This window comes from Prionailurus viverrinus, chromosome X (assembly GCF_022837055.1).
Source record: "Prionailurus viverrinus isolate Anna chromosome X, UM_Priviv_1.0, whole genome shotgun sequence".
Taxonomy (NCBI): domain Eukaryota; kingdom Metazoa; phylum Chordata; class Mammalia; order Carnivora; family Felidae; genus Prionailurus; species Prionailurus viverrinus.
Window position 1 is genome coordinate 24,092,926 of NC_062579.1, and position 15,246 is coordinate 24,108,171.

General features: G+C 40.0%; 1 protein-coding gene across 13 annotated transcripts in view; it reads right to left on the minus strand.

The window, feature by feature from the left end:
- DMD (dystrophin) overlaps positions 1 to 15,246 on the minus strand; it is a 2,022,811-nt gene that overhangs the window by 531,461 nt on the left and 1,476,104 nt on the right. For all 13 annotated transcript variants that reach the window (XM_047843142.1, XM_047843144.1, XM_047843153.1 and 10 more), the window contains one exon: positions 5,387 to 5,598. In XM_047843142.1, the coding sequence (XP_047699098.1) occupies positions 5,387 to 5,598 (212 nt within the window). The remainder of the gene's footprint in view (positions 1 to 5,386; positions 5,599 to 15,246) is intronic.

Here is a 15,246-nt window from a genome sequence, read left to right on the forward strand (position 1 = left end):
CAGTACCTGGGGACACTAGCCCATTACTTCCTCTGCTCTATCAGTGATGTACGAAGCACTCTGGTTGTACGCTTTGAAAAGTTTAATAGCTTCCTACATACTTTGGGAGGAAAAGTACTATCAGGTTATTGATTCTTTCTCCTTAATCACGTGGAAGCTTTAGGAGAGAACAAAAGGGAATAAAGAAAATGCGTGAAACCACGGCAGGTCCCAGCAAGAAGATTTCTGATATTTTTGCATTACAGTATCAGAAATCCAAACCTCCAACTACCAGGGTTAATCAATTTGCTGATTTAATTTTGTGCACGTCAAAAAGTAAATAAAACATGTGGAAAAAGGATTCAGCTTCCACTACTGTGCGTATCCTTATGGCAGGTTAGGATATTGTCTAATACCGCCCATTCCCCCCCAAATAATTAAAACTACAATGTTCTACTTCCATATTTGAAAAAGCTCTCCACTGGTTTCTTTCCTAGTAAAATAATTGGAGACCCTCAAAGAACTACTGTATTCACCATATATAATAAGGACAACTTTTTAAAGTAGTTACACGATTACAGTGTATCTATGTTTCAAGTTCCCTAAAGAACGTCTTCAAAACATCTATTTTGCAGCCTTGGAAATGTTTATTTACTAATTTGATAAATTATTGGATTTTTCGCCTCAGATAGTTTTAAGTATTATAGAGCCAAATCAGCTAGGCTCAAACAAGATTTCACTTCTCTATTGAATTCATGTACTCTTAGCTCAGCCAAGCACAAAACAGCTAATGCCGTCACATCTGAAAAGCTTTTATGCTGAATTTGACACAAAAGCAATCACAAAGCAGACAAAAAAGGAATTTCTCTTTCAAAAGCTGAAAGGGGAAAAAATAAATGAAAACTGTGAGCCTGGGTAAATCTCTCTTGACACTGGAAAAGAAAGCTTAAAATCACCAAGAGATAATTTTTCCAAAGAATTCATTGCCACGTTTGGACCAATCTTAATAGTCCCATGATGACCACTGCTAGCAATTTTAGGTGCCAATGTCACACCATCTTACTGCTTATGAAAGTTAAATGGCAGCATCTCTCATTGGATTCTGTTATAGCTTATTGGAAGGGAGTTTGATTAGAATGGAAATCCTGTATGATTTTCCCTGACATCTGTCTTTCCATCTCAAAAAAACATTATTGTTTTATTAGGGCCATGGAGAAGGTCAAATGAAGCCAGGTGGTTAACAAAATCAACTACTAACTCCCATTATGTTTTTGTTTCCAAAAAGTTGCGGGATATACCGGAGAGAAATTATACGTATACCACGGGCATCTCTTAACCACCTGCTGACTACTTATTGACATGATGGGCTATCTACAGCTTGTTCTTTGGACAAATCTAGACTGTCCTGTTGCTGTCTCCTTCCAGCCACACCATGCTTTCAAGATGGACTTTCCCCAGATGTTATCTCAGATTTCATTCCTATTCTGTGAAGGGGTGATTACTGTCCCCATTTTGTCTCCACTACTTTTTTTTTTTTAAACCCAGAGGACGAGGCTGCCTGAATGTCCAATCGGTAAGGAAGTGGTTAAGGATGGGCCTTAATGAGATATTGAAAATAATTTAAAATGATAATTATTAAACGTTATATAGAGAAATACATATAAATATTCATACAGTGATACCAAGGTTGAAATCAGAATTCCAAATTTTGTCCACATTACAGGACAATTAAGATATGTAGACAATAAATGGCAGAGATTAGGGGCCAAGATGAGCAATTATGAATCATCAAAATATCAGAATGGTAGACGAATTTTTCTTTAGTTCAGGTATGGCGACGGGCTTAAATTTTCAGAGTAGAATCCTACTAGGGCTTGCCTTTGAAACCGTTGCATTGTGACAGTGAGGGCTGCTGCAAGGGAGGCTGCCTGCTTCAATCACAGCTCTCCACCTCTGTAGCCACAGCCTGATGACTGCCTCACCAGGCTCACCAGCTCGCTTCTGATCTTAGGCACATAGACTCCGAAAGGGTTTATGGAGCAAGGAGATCCTGCTCAAATTATCCAATGCCTCTTTATGTCTATTTTCACCCTCTCTTCATAAAAGGCGATTGTAAGTGATAAGCCAACTATTACCACTCAGTAGTGATAACATATTAGACATCAGGGCCAGATCTCCATTTTATATGCTTCCTGACGTTTAAATGTTTTTTATTGTTTATTCCTTTCTTGAGAGAGAGACACACACACAGAATGAGTGGGCGAGGGGCAGAGAGAGAGAAGGAGACATAGAATCCGAAGCAGGCTCCAGGCTCTGAGCTGTCAGCACAGAGCCCGACGTGGGGCTTGAACTCATGAACCATGAGATGACGACCTGAGCTGAGGTCAGACACTTAACTGACTGAGCCACCCGGGCAGCCCTATGTTCTCTGACTTTTAGAAGAATTAAAAATTGTAGTTCCATTAAAAAAGGGGATATACTTTGCAATTGTCTTTTTAGCTTTTCATAGTAAAACAGAATATGAAAACCTGTTCCCTGTATACTATTTTCATTATTTTCATTTTCTGCCTGTTGGCTTATACGATCTTATTGGTCAATTCATAATGACAGGTGTCTCCCTTTCTGATCTTTACAGTGTCTTCTTGATTTGTCTTAGCCACATAGAAGACCATGGGTAGAAGAGAACATATGTGAGGTCATCTACAAGAGTAAGTGCTATGCATTCACATCCTAACTCTGTGATTTTGAAGAGGAGTTTCTGAACTTCTCTGGCCTTCAATTTTCCCACCTGTAAATAGGGAACAATACTAGTTTCCATGGAAGGTTCTTGAGATGGTGAAATAAGCCAATATATGTGAAGTGATTAGCACAATTTTTGACAAAGAGCAAGTACTAGCCAAATGTTAGTATTAGCACTTGAATTACTTTTAGCTTTAGCATATGTCATTTACGAAATGGATGGGAAAATTACAGCTTTGGTCATCTTTATATAATGAACTTACACTGAAATTATATATAATTAATTAATTAATTTATTTATTTTTAATGTTTTATTTATTTTTAAGACAGAGAGAGACAGAGCATGAGTGGGGATGGGACAGAGAGAGAGAGGGAGACACAGAATCCGAAGCAGGCTCCAGGCTCTGAGCTGTCAGCACAGAGCTCAACGCGGGGCTCGAACTCACAAACCGTGAGATCGTGACCAGAGCCGAAGTCGGACGCTCAACCGACGGAGCCACCCGGGTGCCCCAATATATATATATATATATAATTTAATTCCTGAACATATAACACAAACAAAAACATCAGTTTCTATAGATAACGGCTGAGCCATTTTTATCATGACATTTTAGAAAGACAATTCAAAAGCAAAATTTTTATTTTAAAAGTATGACAAGGAGAGCGATTATAATACCATCTTGTCTCTGTTTTAGGTATTTAAAACACATTACTTATTTTGACGATGAAATTGTTTTGTTTTATCCTTTCATATTCTCTTTTGCAACTCTTTTCATCTCTTATTTTTAAGCCCCTTGCTTTTCTAAGAGCTATAAAACCCTAATCACTCTTGCCATCACTTTAAGATTCTTGTAGGTTTTAAGATTTCTCATGTGCCAACTTGCAGAGTCTTCTTGTCCTTATCAAATTTATCACTATATGCCTGTCATCTCTTCTTCCCCTCTTCCAACTCAAGGGTCCAGTCCAAACTCTTTTCCCTTGTTAATTCCTCTCCACCAGTTAACCACTCTGTTTCAAGATCTGCTAGATTCGTAGAGTCCTCAATTTTTGGAGAGGAAAAGCAAATCGCATAGCATACCGAATACCTTATGGGTAAGACCACAGCCTTCAAGAGTGGCTACGTGAATTCTATATTTCCCATAGTCAAACCAAGAATTGGGAACATCATCATTAGAAATTCCTACATCTTCTATGTTCACCCCAAGGAGAAAATCTTAGTGGCCACATGTACCTACCACGTGAAAGAAATAATTGCTTCCAACAGAGCTAATGATAAGCCTATAAAATCCTATGGGACTTTCTAACATTCTTGTCATGTAAACAAAAATCTTGTCCTCATAGCAGTTCAGGTCCTTTGGAGAAGTAGCTACGGCAGAGTCTGGCTAAAAACTCACTAGCTCACGTTTCCCATTTACTCTTCCTGATGTTAAATTGGGAGCATGTTCTGCTCAATGGGATGTGGGTGGAAGTGATGATGTACATAATCTCCAGGCCTGTCCATAGAGCCCCATGGATAAACTGGCCACGTTTTCTCTTACTCTCCTGCAGTGACCTGGGGCAGTCATGAGTTCAAGATGACAGTTTCACAAAATTGGAAGAGCCTGGATTCCTCGAGTCACTATTTATGAGAGCGCTCCCAGGAAGGACTCTTCAACCTGCACTGTACTATGACACAACCAAGGAATTAATCATTATTATATTAAATTCTTGAGAAATCAGGGTTTATTTTTTAAATAAACCTAGCACAAACACATATGCTATGTAGCTCGGCACAGCCTAAACACTGACTAATTTAGAAATGGAAGCCACTTCATCCAAGAAAACCACAATGTAAGGCTCTTTTTCTCAGATGACATAGCTAATTTGTGATTCAGACAATTGTTTAGCAGAAGGCCTTTTTCCACCAGAAAAAAAAAAATCTATAGAGGGTTTTAATCAAAAATTCAATCTAATCAAGTTCCCACTGTGCTACTTCTCTGCTTAGCCTTTAAGGTCTTTCCCAACTGACCCATAAATATGAGGTTGGAGAGAATTAAATGCATCGAAAGCACCATGCGTGATGCCTGATAAAACATGGCCATTAAACAAATATTATTTCCTTTCCCAGTTCTCTTTCTTGTATCCCAGAGAGCTCTAGATCATGAGATGGACAGATACATGATGGAGTTTTGGGGGGGAAGAAGAGGAAGAAGAGAAGGAAGACAAGGAAGTAGAGAGATTGGTCTGGAGGTCAAAGACCTGGAGGAGAAAGTGAGAGCACACCTTACCCTTGCCTTACCTTACACATCTCCTCCCTTCTCCACTCAGGGCCCTACTTAGGAAGGAGTAGACCTGTTCCTGTCTCTACGAAGGAAGTAATCCCAACCCCCTGCCTTCATGCTACCACATAAGTCCGGACATCAGCTAAGAAGCGATCTCAAAAAATGGTGTACTATGAAAAGCAGCCTATGATATCCCGATTAAACAAAATTAATTTTACGTTTGCTATTAGCCATCAATTTTCCTCTAATCTCTGCCTGGACTGAAAAGTCTACCGTTCATCTCAGCCTCAACGCAATGTTCTTTTCATACATTTACCTTAAGAATCATTCAGTTTTCATCCATATTATAATTTTATCCAGTACAACTGGTATTTTATTTTAAGGACGTATCTATCTGTGATACTAACCTTGGTTTCTGTGATTTTCTTTTGGATCGCATCCATTGTGTAGGGAGTCTCCTTCCATGACTCCAGCTTGGCTCTGGCCTGCCCCAGCACCTGCTCAGCTTCTTCTTTAGCTTCCAGCCATTGTGTGGAATCCTTTAACATTTCATTCAACTGCTGCCTCCGGTTCTGAAGGTGTTCCTGTACTTCATCCCACTGACTCTGAATTCTTTCAACTGGAATAAAAGGAAAAAAAAATGAATATATAGGAGTGAATGCAGGTCTGGAGAAGACATCTGAATTTTAACATTCAAAGATTTCCCCACTCTTTCTATTACTCATTTAAAACATTGTTCATTGTGTTACAGCTAGGATAAGGGACAATCGAATTCCTTTCTTGTTCAGTGGCAAACAGGAGGTTAAGTTATCTTCCTGAAGGTGACCTAGAACATCGGTAGTATACGTAAATATTCAGCTCTGTCTGTTCCCAGTCCCCAGAGTCAAATATGAATAATCATTTAGAAACGTACGATAGCAGAACGCCTGAATTGCCTTGCCCTTAGCACTTCAGAGCCCAACAACCTGACTTCTGACACTGTCATTGGAAATTCATTCCTTAAAGGCTTTGTGGGGCCCCAAAGAATTTGTTTTGCCATCTGAGTGGCCGGCCAGATCTACCAGGGAGTTGATGGTTCCCGTCGCCCCACCTCCCAGGAGCAGCCTGTAAGGAAGAAGCGATGGTAGGTATTGGGGCATGAATATTTGAGTCCCATTCATACCAGGGTATGTAACTGGGGAGCATGTGTTTTACAAGGGTTCCAGAGTTTTCCTAGTGGGATAAAGCTCCAGTGACCCAAAGAAGGAACCTGCTTGATAACGCACCATCTTTTATTGACTTGCCTACCTGCCTTACTGGCTGTTTCCCTCAACTCCCAAATAAACCATGCACTCTCAAAACCTTTTCCTGGGGTCTTCTTCTGAGGCAACCCAGGAGCAGATAGGCATCCTGGAAATGTAACAATATCTAAGGATCCATGCTGATTATATTTTGTAAGACAGCCTTATCCTGAGGCAATTTTTTTGGTATCGTTGTGAGCCCAAGATGGAGATGCCCTATTAATTCTCCTCTGAAGTACTTTATTTTAATATATTAAAAACAAACATACCACATCGTCTTTTTCTTTTAAGGACCACATTATCTTTTCGTGAAGCTCATTTCATAAAATACAAATAATGCCCTAGAAAATAAGTAATAAAACCACTACCAACTTTATCCCATGAGGAAAACCTGACAAATACTCTAGATGTTTCCTTAAGTCTCGATGAATACCATACATAGGCAGTTACCAAATTCTCTCATACACAACTCCTTCCCACTTTTTACATATTCCCACTGCAAAGCTCTGTCATTTTTCACCTACATACCTGCAAAAGACGGTATGGCCCCACTGCTTCGAGTCTGTTTTGTAACACAACTTCTACACTACAGAGAGAGCAATAACTAATATAAATATGATCACCCCAATCCCTCATTTAAACCCTTCAATGCCTCCCTACTGTCCTCTGAAATATCTTAGCTTGACATACATGTTCCTCTGTGATCTGGCCTGGATAGTCTAGGAGATTTATTTACAAAGGAACAAATTACAACATAATCAGCGTATACGAAAGTCACCAAAAATAATACAGGAAATTGGACCTTGCGGCATTGGAGCTGTTGGCTACATCTGGGACCAAGAATTCAGGGGACGGAGAAGTGTCCAGAAGCTGGGAATCATCAGGAGAAACCACCTCGAGAGGCGCGGTAATCTTTTCTCAAGGGACACTGTCAGCCTGAGGCAACTTCCTTGGAAGGAACCAGGAGAATAAATACCCTGATCTCACTTTGCCCTCGCTCTCTTCGCTTTTCCTAACAGGTCTCCCGAGTGGGTAAACCAACCGGAAGGCAGAGAGCATGGGAGCCCAATGGTGACACAGATCTGCCCCTCAGAGTAGAGACCACAGGAGAGAAGGGCAAGGGGGGTTATGGATAGAGATAAAATGTACACAGAACAGTACTGTAAAATTGCACTTCACGACGTTAAGTTTAGACCTTCTTCGTTAACCCTGTTGTTGGCTCCATTAAGTTAGGAGAACTCAGGAGTTAAAGAAGTGCTTGAGATTTTCTGTAAATAAGCATCAGAACTAGACAGAACCTACAAGACTAGTGATTGTGACATGAAATCAAGAATCTGGGACCTGGAGTAGGCAAAACCAAGTAAGTGGCCTTCATTATGCATGATTGGGTTTAAAAAAATTTTTTTTAAACATTTTATTTATTTTTGAGACAGGGCGAGACAGAGCATGAACAGGGGAGGGTCAGAGAGAGGGAGACACAGAATTTGAAACAGGCTCCGGGCTCTGAGCTGTCAGCACAGAGCCCGACGCGGGGCTCAAACTCACAGACCGTGAGATCGTGACCCGAGCCGAAGTCGGCCGCTTAACCGACTGAGCCACCCAGGCGCCCCTACGCATGATTGTTTTTATTGGGTTTGTTTCTGTTTGCGTGTGTAACGTTTTGTGTGTTTGTTTTGTGTGTTTGTGTGTTTGTTTCATCGCTGTTGTTGCCCCACAAGGTAGTGCGGTACCTATCATAGTTGAGATTTACAGTTATTATTTATTTATTTGTAACAGGCTTTAAGTAATCTCTATACCCAACGAGGGGCTCGAACTCACAACCTCGAGATCAAAAGTTGCATGGTCCCCTGACTGAGTCAGCCAGGTGCCCTGAGATTTATAATTATTAAGTAGTCTTCTATTTAATCTTTAGTTTGCAAAATTACTAGTATAAATGCTCTTATAAGAAAGCTGTGGAAAACATAAATAAATACGCCTTAACATGTTCTGAAATATTTCTCCATCAATCACAGAAATAACTGATATTCCAATTATGAACCAATTTTTCCACTTATCATAGCAGGTTATTTTATTATGCATACTTGGCACCTTTTTTTCTTAGCCCATTTTTATATACATTATGTATTTGAAAATAATAAAATTGGCTTTCCTTAAAAAGTCTCTGATTCCAATTTGCCTTTGCATTAATCAGCCTTGATTAGCGACGTTTTATTACGCTAGCAAAATTTTAAATGCCTCGTATTTTTGATATAAACATGGTAAGCCATTTGCAGTCATGCCAGTGAATATTTCATACATCTTATAGTTCATTTCAGTAGGGCAGACATAATCTCCATATTTGAATAGGCCGTCCTATGAGGAAGAAGTAAGATAGTTCTTCCTATTATATGGGTATGTATGTCTTCATTGAGCCAAAAGGAGGAAACTTTCACAACCCAGATCATTATTTCAATCATACCGTTTGAATGTTTGTTGAGTCACAGCAATCAAAGTGCTCATCCCAAAGGGGTCGTGCGTGTGCAATGTGGCAAGATAAAATGGTTCTTTGGTGTGTGCATCCCACTAAGGGTGTGCTTTCTCATCCTTGACCTTCAACTGTATGCGATCATCACATAATACTTAACTAAATGAATGTACAGGCTAGAGACTCACTCAACCATCCATCTATTCCTCCAAGCACCCCAAACCAACAGTCTGTTCGTCTAGCCTGCCAGTCACCATTTTATTTACCATCTGCTAGACACCGGGCATTATGCTAAGTGGTGGGGAAACAAAGCAGTCAAGCCAGATTCCCCAGTTTCTAGTTGGTGCCTGTCATTTAAAGGTGTTGGCCACTGTCTACCCAAAGAATAAAGGATGAACGGTTCTGGGGAAAAGATAATGAGTTCAATCTTAGGCCTATCCATTGGGAGGTTTTAGTCACTCGGACTGAAGGTGCAATGGCACAGCTGTGTATTTTGGGAGAGAAATCCCAGATTACAAATTACTGCAGAGAAGCAGTGAAGACATCAATGTGAATGCATTCTCATTGATGCGGTATGTAAATCGATCGAACAGAACAGAGGGTTAAAGACGAAGTCCTGGAAAATGCATGACAGAACAACATAAAGACAGAACAAAGCCGAGGTAGCCAGGAAGATGAATGAATGGCTAGAGAGGTAGGGGGAATGCTTGCAAAGGGTACTGTCATAAAGACACGGGCAAGAAAGGTTTTCAAAAACGCAAGAGGGGTTGACACTTTTAAATGCCATAAATGTCACAACAGGTAATAAAAATCAGAATAATTAACATTTATCCGAATACCTCCACTGATTAAAGGACTATTTTAAGTTCTATACGAGCGTTAATTCATTTAATCAACATGATGATCTTATGAGGTAGGTATTGCTGTTTATGCTGCTGCTGCTGCTGTTGCTGCCACTTCTCCTCCTTGAACGGAGGAAGAAACAGACTGCTTGAAAGGAGGGCCATAAGGTCATATCGATAGGGAGTGCAGGCGCCAGGGCTTGGAACCAGTCAGACTCCCCAAAGCCCATGCCAAAAGTATCCATTGGCTTTGATCACACAGAATTCCCTGAAGACCATACAGAAAATAATTTCAGCGGAGTGGTAGAAATCTTACTGTCAAGGATTGACAAATGAATCAGCCAATGATGAGAGCTGGAAGAGAATCACCCTTTGTGGGTGACAACTGGGAGGTGCGTTTTTCGCTGTCTCCCAGAGCTCACTCATCAGGGTTGAATGCTAGTGGCCCACAGCAATCACTTGCTCCATAATTGGCCCAATCATTGGCTTCTTTCCCTATTGCCCGGTCCCACTCTCCTACGGGTATTTCAGGGGATCACCTTACAAGTAAGAACACTTTCACTCAAATCATTGTTTAAAGGTTATCTCTCTGGGAAAAGGTACTCTGAGAATTCTATTCATTAAAAACAAAAACAAAAACGAAAACAAAACTTAGTGCTTGCTACCTGGTACACTTTCAGTAACTATCTGTCAAATGAATTGTACATTCAGACTATTTTAATTATCCACGCTTCCTTTCGCTAATGATGCAAGTATTCCACTTCTAAAGTTAATCTTTGCCCCGGGACCTTGAGTCTTGCTTCCTTAGAAGGAATCACTGTCTCTTGACTGCATTTCAAGTTTACGTAATTTGAACAATGGCTGAAGAATTATGCTCATTGTCACTTCTCATCAGGGAAATGCAGATCAAAACTACAATGAGCTATCACCTCACACCTGTCAGAAAGGCTAAAATCAACAACTCAAGAAACAACAGGTGTTGGCGAGAATGTGGAGAAAAAGGAGCCCTCCCGCACCGTTAGTGGGAATCCAAACTGGGGCGGCCGCTGTGGAAAACTGTATGGAGGTTGCTCAAAAAGCTAAGACTAGAACTATCTTATGATCCAGCAGTCGCATTACTGGATATTTGCCCAAAAGGCACAAAAACACTAATCCAAAGGGATATATGCACCTCTAGGTTTACAGCAGCATTATTCACAACAACCAAGATATAAAAGCAGCCCAGGTGTCCGTCAAGAGACAAATGGATAAAGAAGATGTGGTATATAGATGCAAAGGGATATTATTCAGCCATAAAGAGCCATTTGCAGCTAAAATCATCAACTCAAGAAACAACAGGTGTTGGCGAGAATGTGGAGAAAAAGGAAGACAAATACCACTCATATGTGGAATTTAAGGGAAAAAAAAGAACAGCAAAGGGGAAAAAAAGAAGAGAGACAAAGAGACAAAGCAAGAAACAGACTCTTAACTACAGAGAATGAACTAATGGCTACCAGAGGGGAGAGGGGGGCGGGGGAGGGGAGAGGGGGGCGGGGGAGGGGAGGGGTGAAGTGGCCAGCGGGGACTGAGGAGGGCACTGATGCTGAGGAGCAGAGGATGATGTATGGAAGGGTTGAATTCATATACTATACACCTGAAACTAACACAATACTGTATGTTAAGTGAAATTAAAATAAGAACTTAAAAAAAAGAATCGCATATTTTACTCTTTATTTTCCTCTCATTCTTCATGATCTCTACTTCAAACAAACAAATATCCTCTGGGCATCCTTTCTGATTGAATGCCTCTGCATCAGCCATGGTTTTTGGCACAGAACATCTTCAATATCATATCTACTAGAACATCCTCATCTAATAAAAAATCCATAAATTAAAAGCTATGTTGGCGTGTGTGGGAGATTCTTGTGAGCCAAAACGAATCAATGCTGTTTCTTTCTCTGGTATCCTTAAAATAAACCAGAGATCAGACAGAATCTGTTGGCATGTCTTTTCACCTCAGTCGGTATTTTTAATTAAATCTGAGGTGGCATAGTACAGAAAAGTGTATGTATATATCAGATAAGGGTATTTTTTTTCAACGTTTTTTTTTTTTTAATTTATTTTTGGGACAGAGAGAGACAGAGCATGAACAGGGGAGGGGCAGAGAGAGAGGGAGACATAGAATCGGAAACAGGCTCCAGGCTCCGGGCCATCAGCCCAGAGCCTGACGCGGGGCTCGAACTCACGGACCGCGAGATCGTGACCTGGCTGAAGTCGGACGCTTAACCGACTGCGCCACCCAGGCGCCCCAAATAAGGGTATTTTTATGGGCATTTTCAAAGTTTAAAAGATACTGAGTTCCAGAGGCTAATAACAACAATAAAATATCATATTGTTATTAACATAAGTACAATGAAACAAATACTAGAAAGCGAATCAACACATGTATCAACTCTTGTGAAATAACTACCCGAATGGGAGAATCCATTTTGCAGAGCAGAAATTATGGAGAGATTATTTCCTTTACAAAAGGATTCACCATAAGATTTCTTTAAACAGTCAGCCTGTTAGATATATTTAAAACATTATTTGATTTGGTGGTGCCCGGGTGGCTCAGTTGGCTAAGCATCTGACTTAGGCTTAGGTCGTGATCTCATGGTTTGTGAGTTTTGGCCCCGCATCGGGCTCTGTGCTGACAGTTTGGAGCCTGGAACCTGCTTGAGATTCTGTGTCTCTCTCACTCTCAGCCCCTCCCCTGCTCACCCTCTGTCTCTGTCTCTGTCTCTCTCTCTCAAAAATAAACATTAAAATTTTTTTAAAATATATTATTTATTTTGTATTCCACTCCCAAGTACACATCCAAGACAAATGCATACTTGTATTCACCAAAAGACATGTCCTAAATTGGAAGATTCCCCTAAGTGCAAAGTACCCAAATTCCCCTCTACTATAAAATGGATAAATACGGTGGATAAATATAATGGATAATTTTGCCAATAGATAAATGGATAATGGATAAATTTACCAATAGAACGCTATCTAGCAACAAGAATAACACAACTTATGCAATATTATGTATTAATCTCATTTATGTAATATTATCTATTAATCTCATAAACATAACGTTGAGGGAAAGACATCAGCCAAAAACAAGGGCATACTGTTTTATTTCATTCGCATAACATAGAAAACCACGAAGAAGTAAGATGACTGTAGAAGTCAGGATACCAGTTAGCCTAGTGAGACTGGTAGTCACTGAAAGACACATGACAGGCGCTTCTGAACTTCCTGTTTCTTGATTTGAGTGCTGTTTACACAGTTGTATTTAGCTTGTGCAAACTCACCAACCCAAACATCTATAACATGTACATTTTCCCTAGGCGTACTGTACTTCAGTGAAAATTTAATGAAGTATGATTTGGCTCGCGAAATATATTCGACATACAACGTTGGAGAATTCATCTTTTCAAAAGGGTTGCAACCTGAGAAGCATGCGTCACTGGCAGACACGAATAACGAGAGATGCGATGGCTTTGCTGAGGACACAATACAATTTACGTCTTAGGTTGGTGTGATAAAGAACAGAAATACTGGTCAGTGAACCAGACCAGACTCCCAGAAACAAATCGGCACACGGAGACTAATGAAGCAGATATGTGGTTATTTACCAACAGCAACAGAGCCCTGCAGTTGATGAATCTAACTGTCCTAAGAGCAGACCCTGCAGAACCATATGTAAAAGAAAACTTGGGCGGTAGGGTACATATTCCATTTTGTCAAGGAGCCAAAGTTAACTGAAAATGTGTAGCTCATCAAAGAGGAGCTGTTTTGGATCTGGCCCACTGTGGTAGTTGGACATCAGATGGACCTGCTCATTGTCCATGCCTGGGCAACAATTCAAACCACAGAATTTCACCACACTTGCAACACTGCATTCAGGATATTACTGAGAGACCAAAGATATATTACAGCAATGGACTTGGTCACTAGAGCCCATACTGTTAGATTTACATTTATACCGGATTCATCTGACGTGCAAAAGTGAAATAATAATAAAATATATGCATATAAACTCAGACAATCTGTGCACGTTGGTAATTGAAGAGCTGCCCGAATGTGTGCATTTCTCTTTTCCGAGGGCCATCATGGAAAGCTTCTTAAGTGATTTGTCCAGTAAGTAGATGCTGGATAATGAAGGGAAATAAATAACCAATGCTAAGACTCAGGATGACAGACTGGGACTCGGCATGTGTCCTGATTTACAGATCTCCAGAAGTGTCAAATTGGAAACTCAGCAATCATGTCAAGAACCACAATACTGCAGAGAAAGAAACAGTTCAGTTGATTGAGTACTAACCAATCTTTCACTTCATGTTTTTGAGCTAGCTACGTTTGATTATCGATATACATTCTTGACTGATATAAATTCCCACAACATCTCTCCTAGGGAAAAATGTTATTTACAAAAACGAAATGATTGCCTTTTTGAATATACATTGCTACAGAATAAACAACAGCTCTGTTGCAATTTCTGCACTGGATTTACAACCTGAGAAAGTTCCTGTGAGTAAGTTTTAGAAGGAAACCTTGATTGGCAGTTAGTAATGGGTTATAGCCCTAGATTCGTGACAAAATTTAACTGGCAAAAGTTGACTGACCACAACTTCAATTTTCTCAACTGCAAAACGGAAATAATGACAGTTGTACAACCGAAGGACTTTTGTGCAGATAAAATCCAACAATGAATAAAAGCATAGCGGACCATACTAAAGCAAGGTGTTGCTGCCTCTCTGTACAGAGACTAAACAACGGATTATAGTCATCAGCAAACATTTGTGATCTGCGATGTGGAGCACACTGTATATCTCAATGGTTCCACAGAGCACTTAAGTGTTCCAGGTAGAAAATGCCAAGCTGGAAGAGTGACATTGCAGGCAAATGGGTCACAAATGAGTTAAGAAGGCAGTTATTTAACTACGGTCAACTGTAAGCAAAATGACTCCAACTGAAGTTAAGATAATGAGTTCTGATAGTTAAAAACGGGAAAGAGATGTGGGAACCATAACAGACTGTTTCCTGCAGCTAAAATAGTCAACAGAATGTTAGGGATGATCAAGAAGGGAACTTAGGAAGGAAGGAAGGAAGGAAGGAAGGAAGGAAGGAAGGAAGGGAGGAGGGAAGGAAAAGAAACCGCAATTATTATACTCTTATACAAAGTTAGGGTACATCTATACCTTGAGTAATGTGAGCATATCTTAATGTTTGATATTCAAAGACTTACAAGGAACCAAGGTAAGTGAAAATAATAATCCAAATTATAGAGAATATTAATATTTGTTTCATCTGACTTCACATGGCATTTAAACACGGTTCTGTAGAAAAGTGATTTATAGTTAAGCTCTTCAAGGAGGTATCTCAACTTAAACCATTAAGAAGGGGGAGAAACAAATACACTGACCAGGAAGTCAAATGTACCTAGTGTAAATGGACATGCGCTGTATTTAGGAACAGGACATAAGGGGTGTGGTTGCTATGTAAACATAGAAGAAAATGTCTGGGACATTTCAGACCAAAAACCTGAAAAGAGAAGGGAGTTATAGGCACATGATTAAATCCTAGCCACTATGACTGATTTGAATATCTGCTCCGTCTCTAAATCCTAAAAAGCTAGAATTCAAGAAGAGCCAAACACCTAGTTGAAA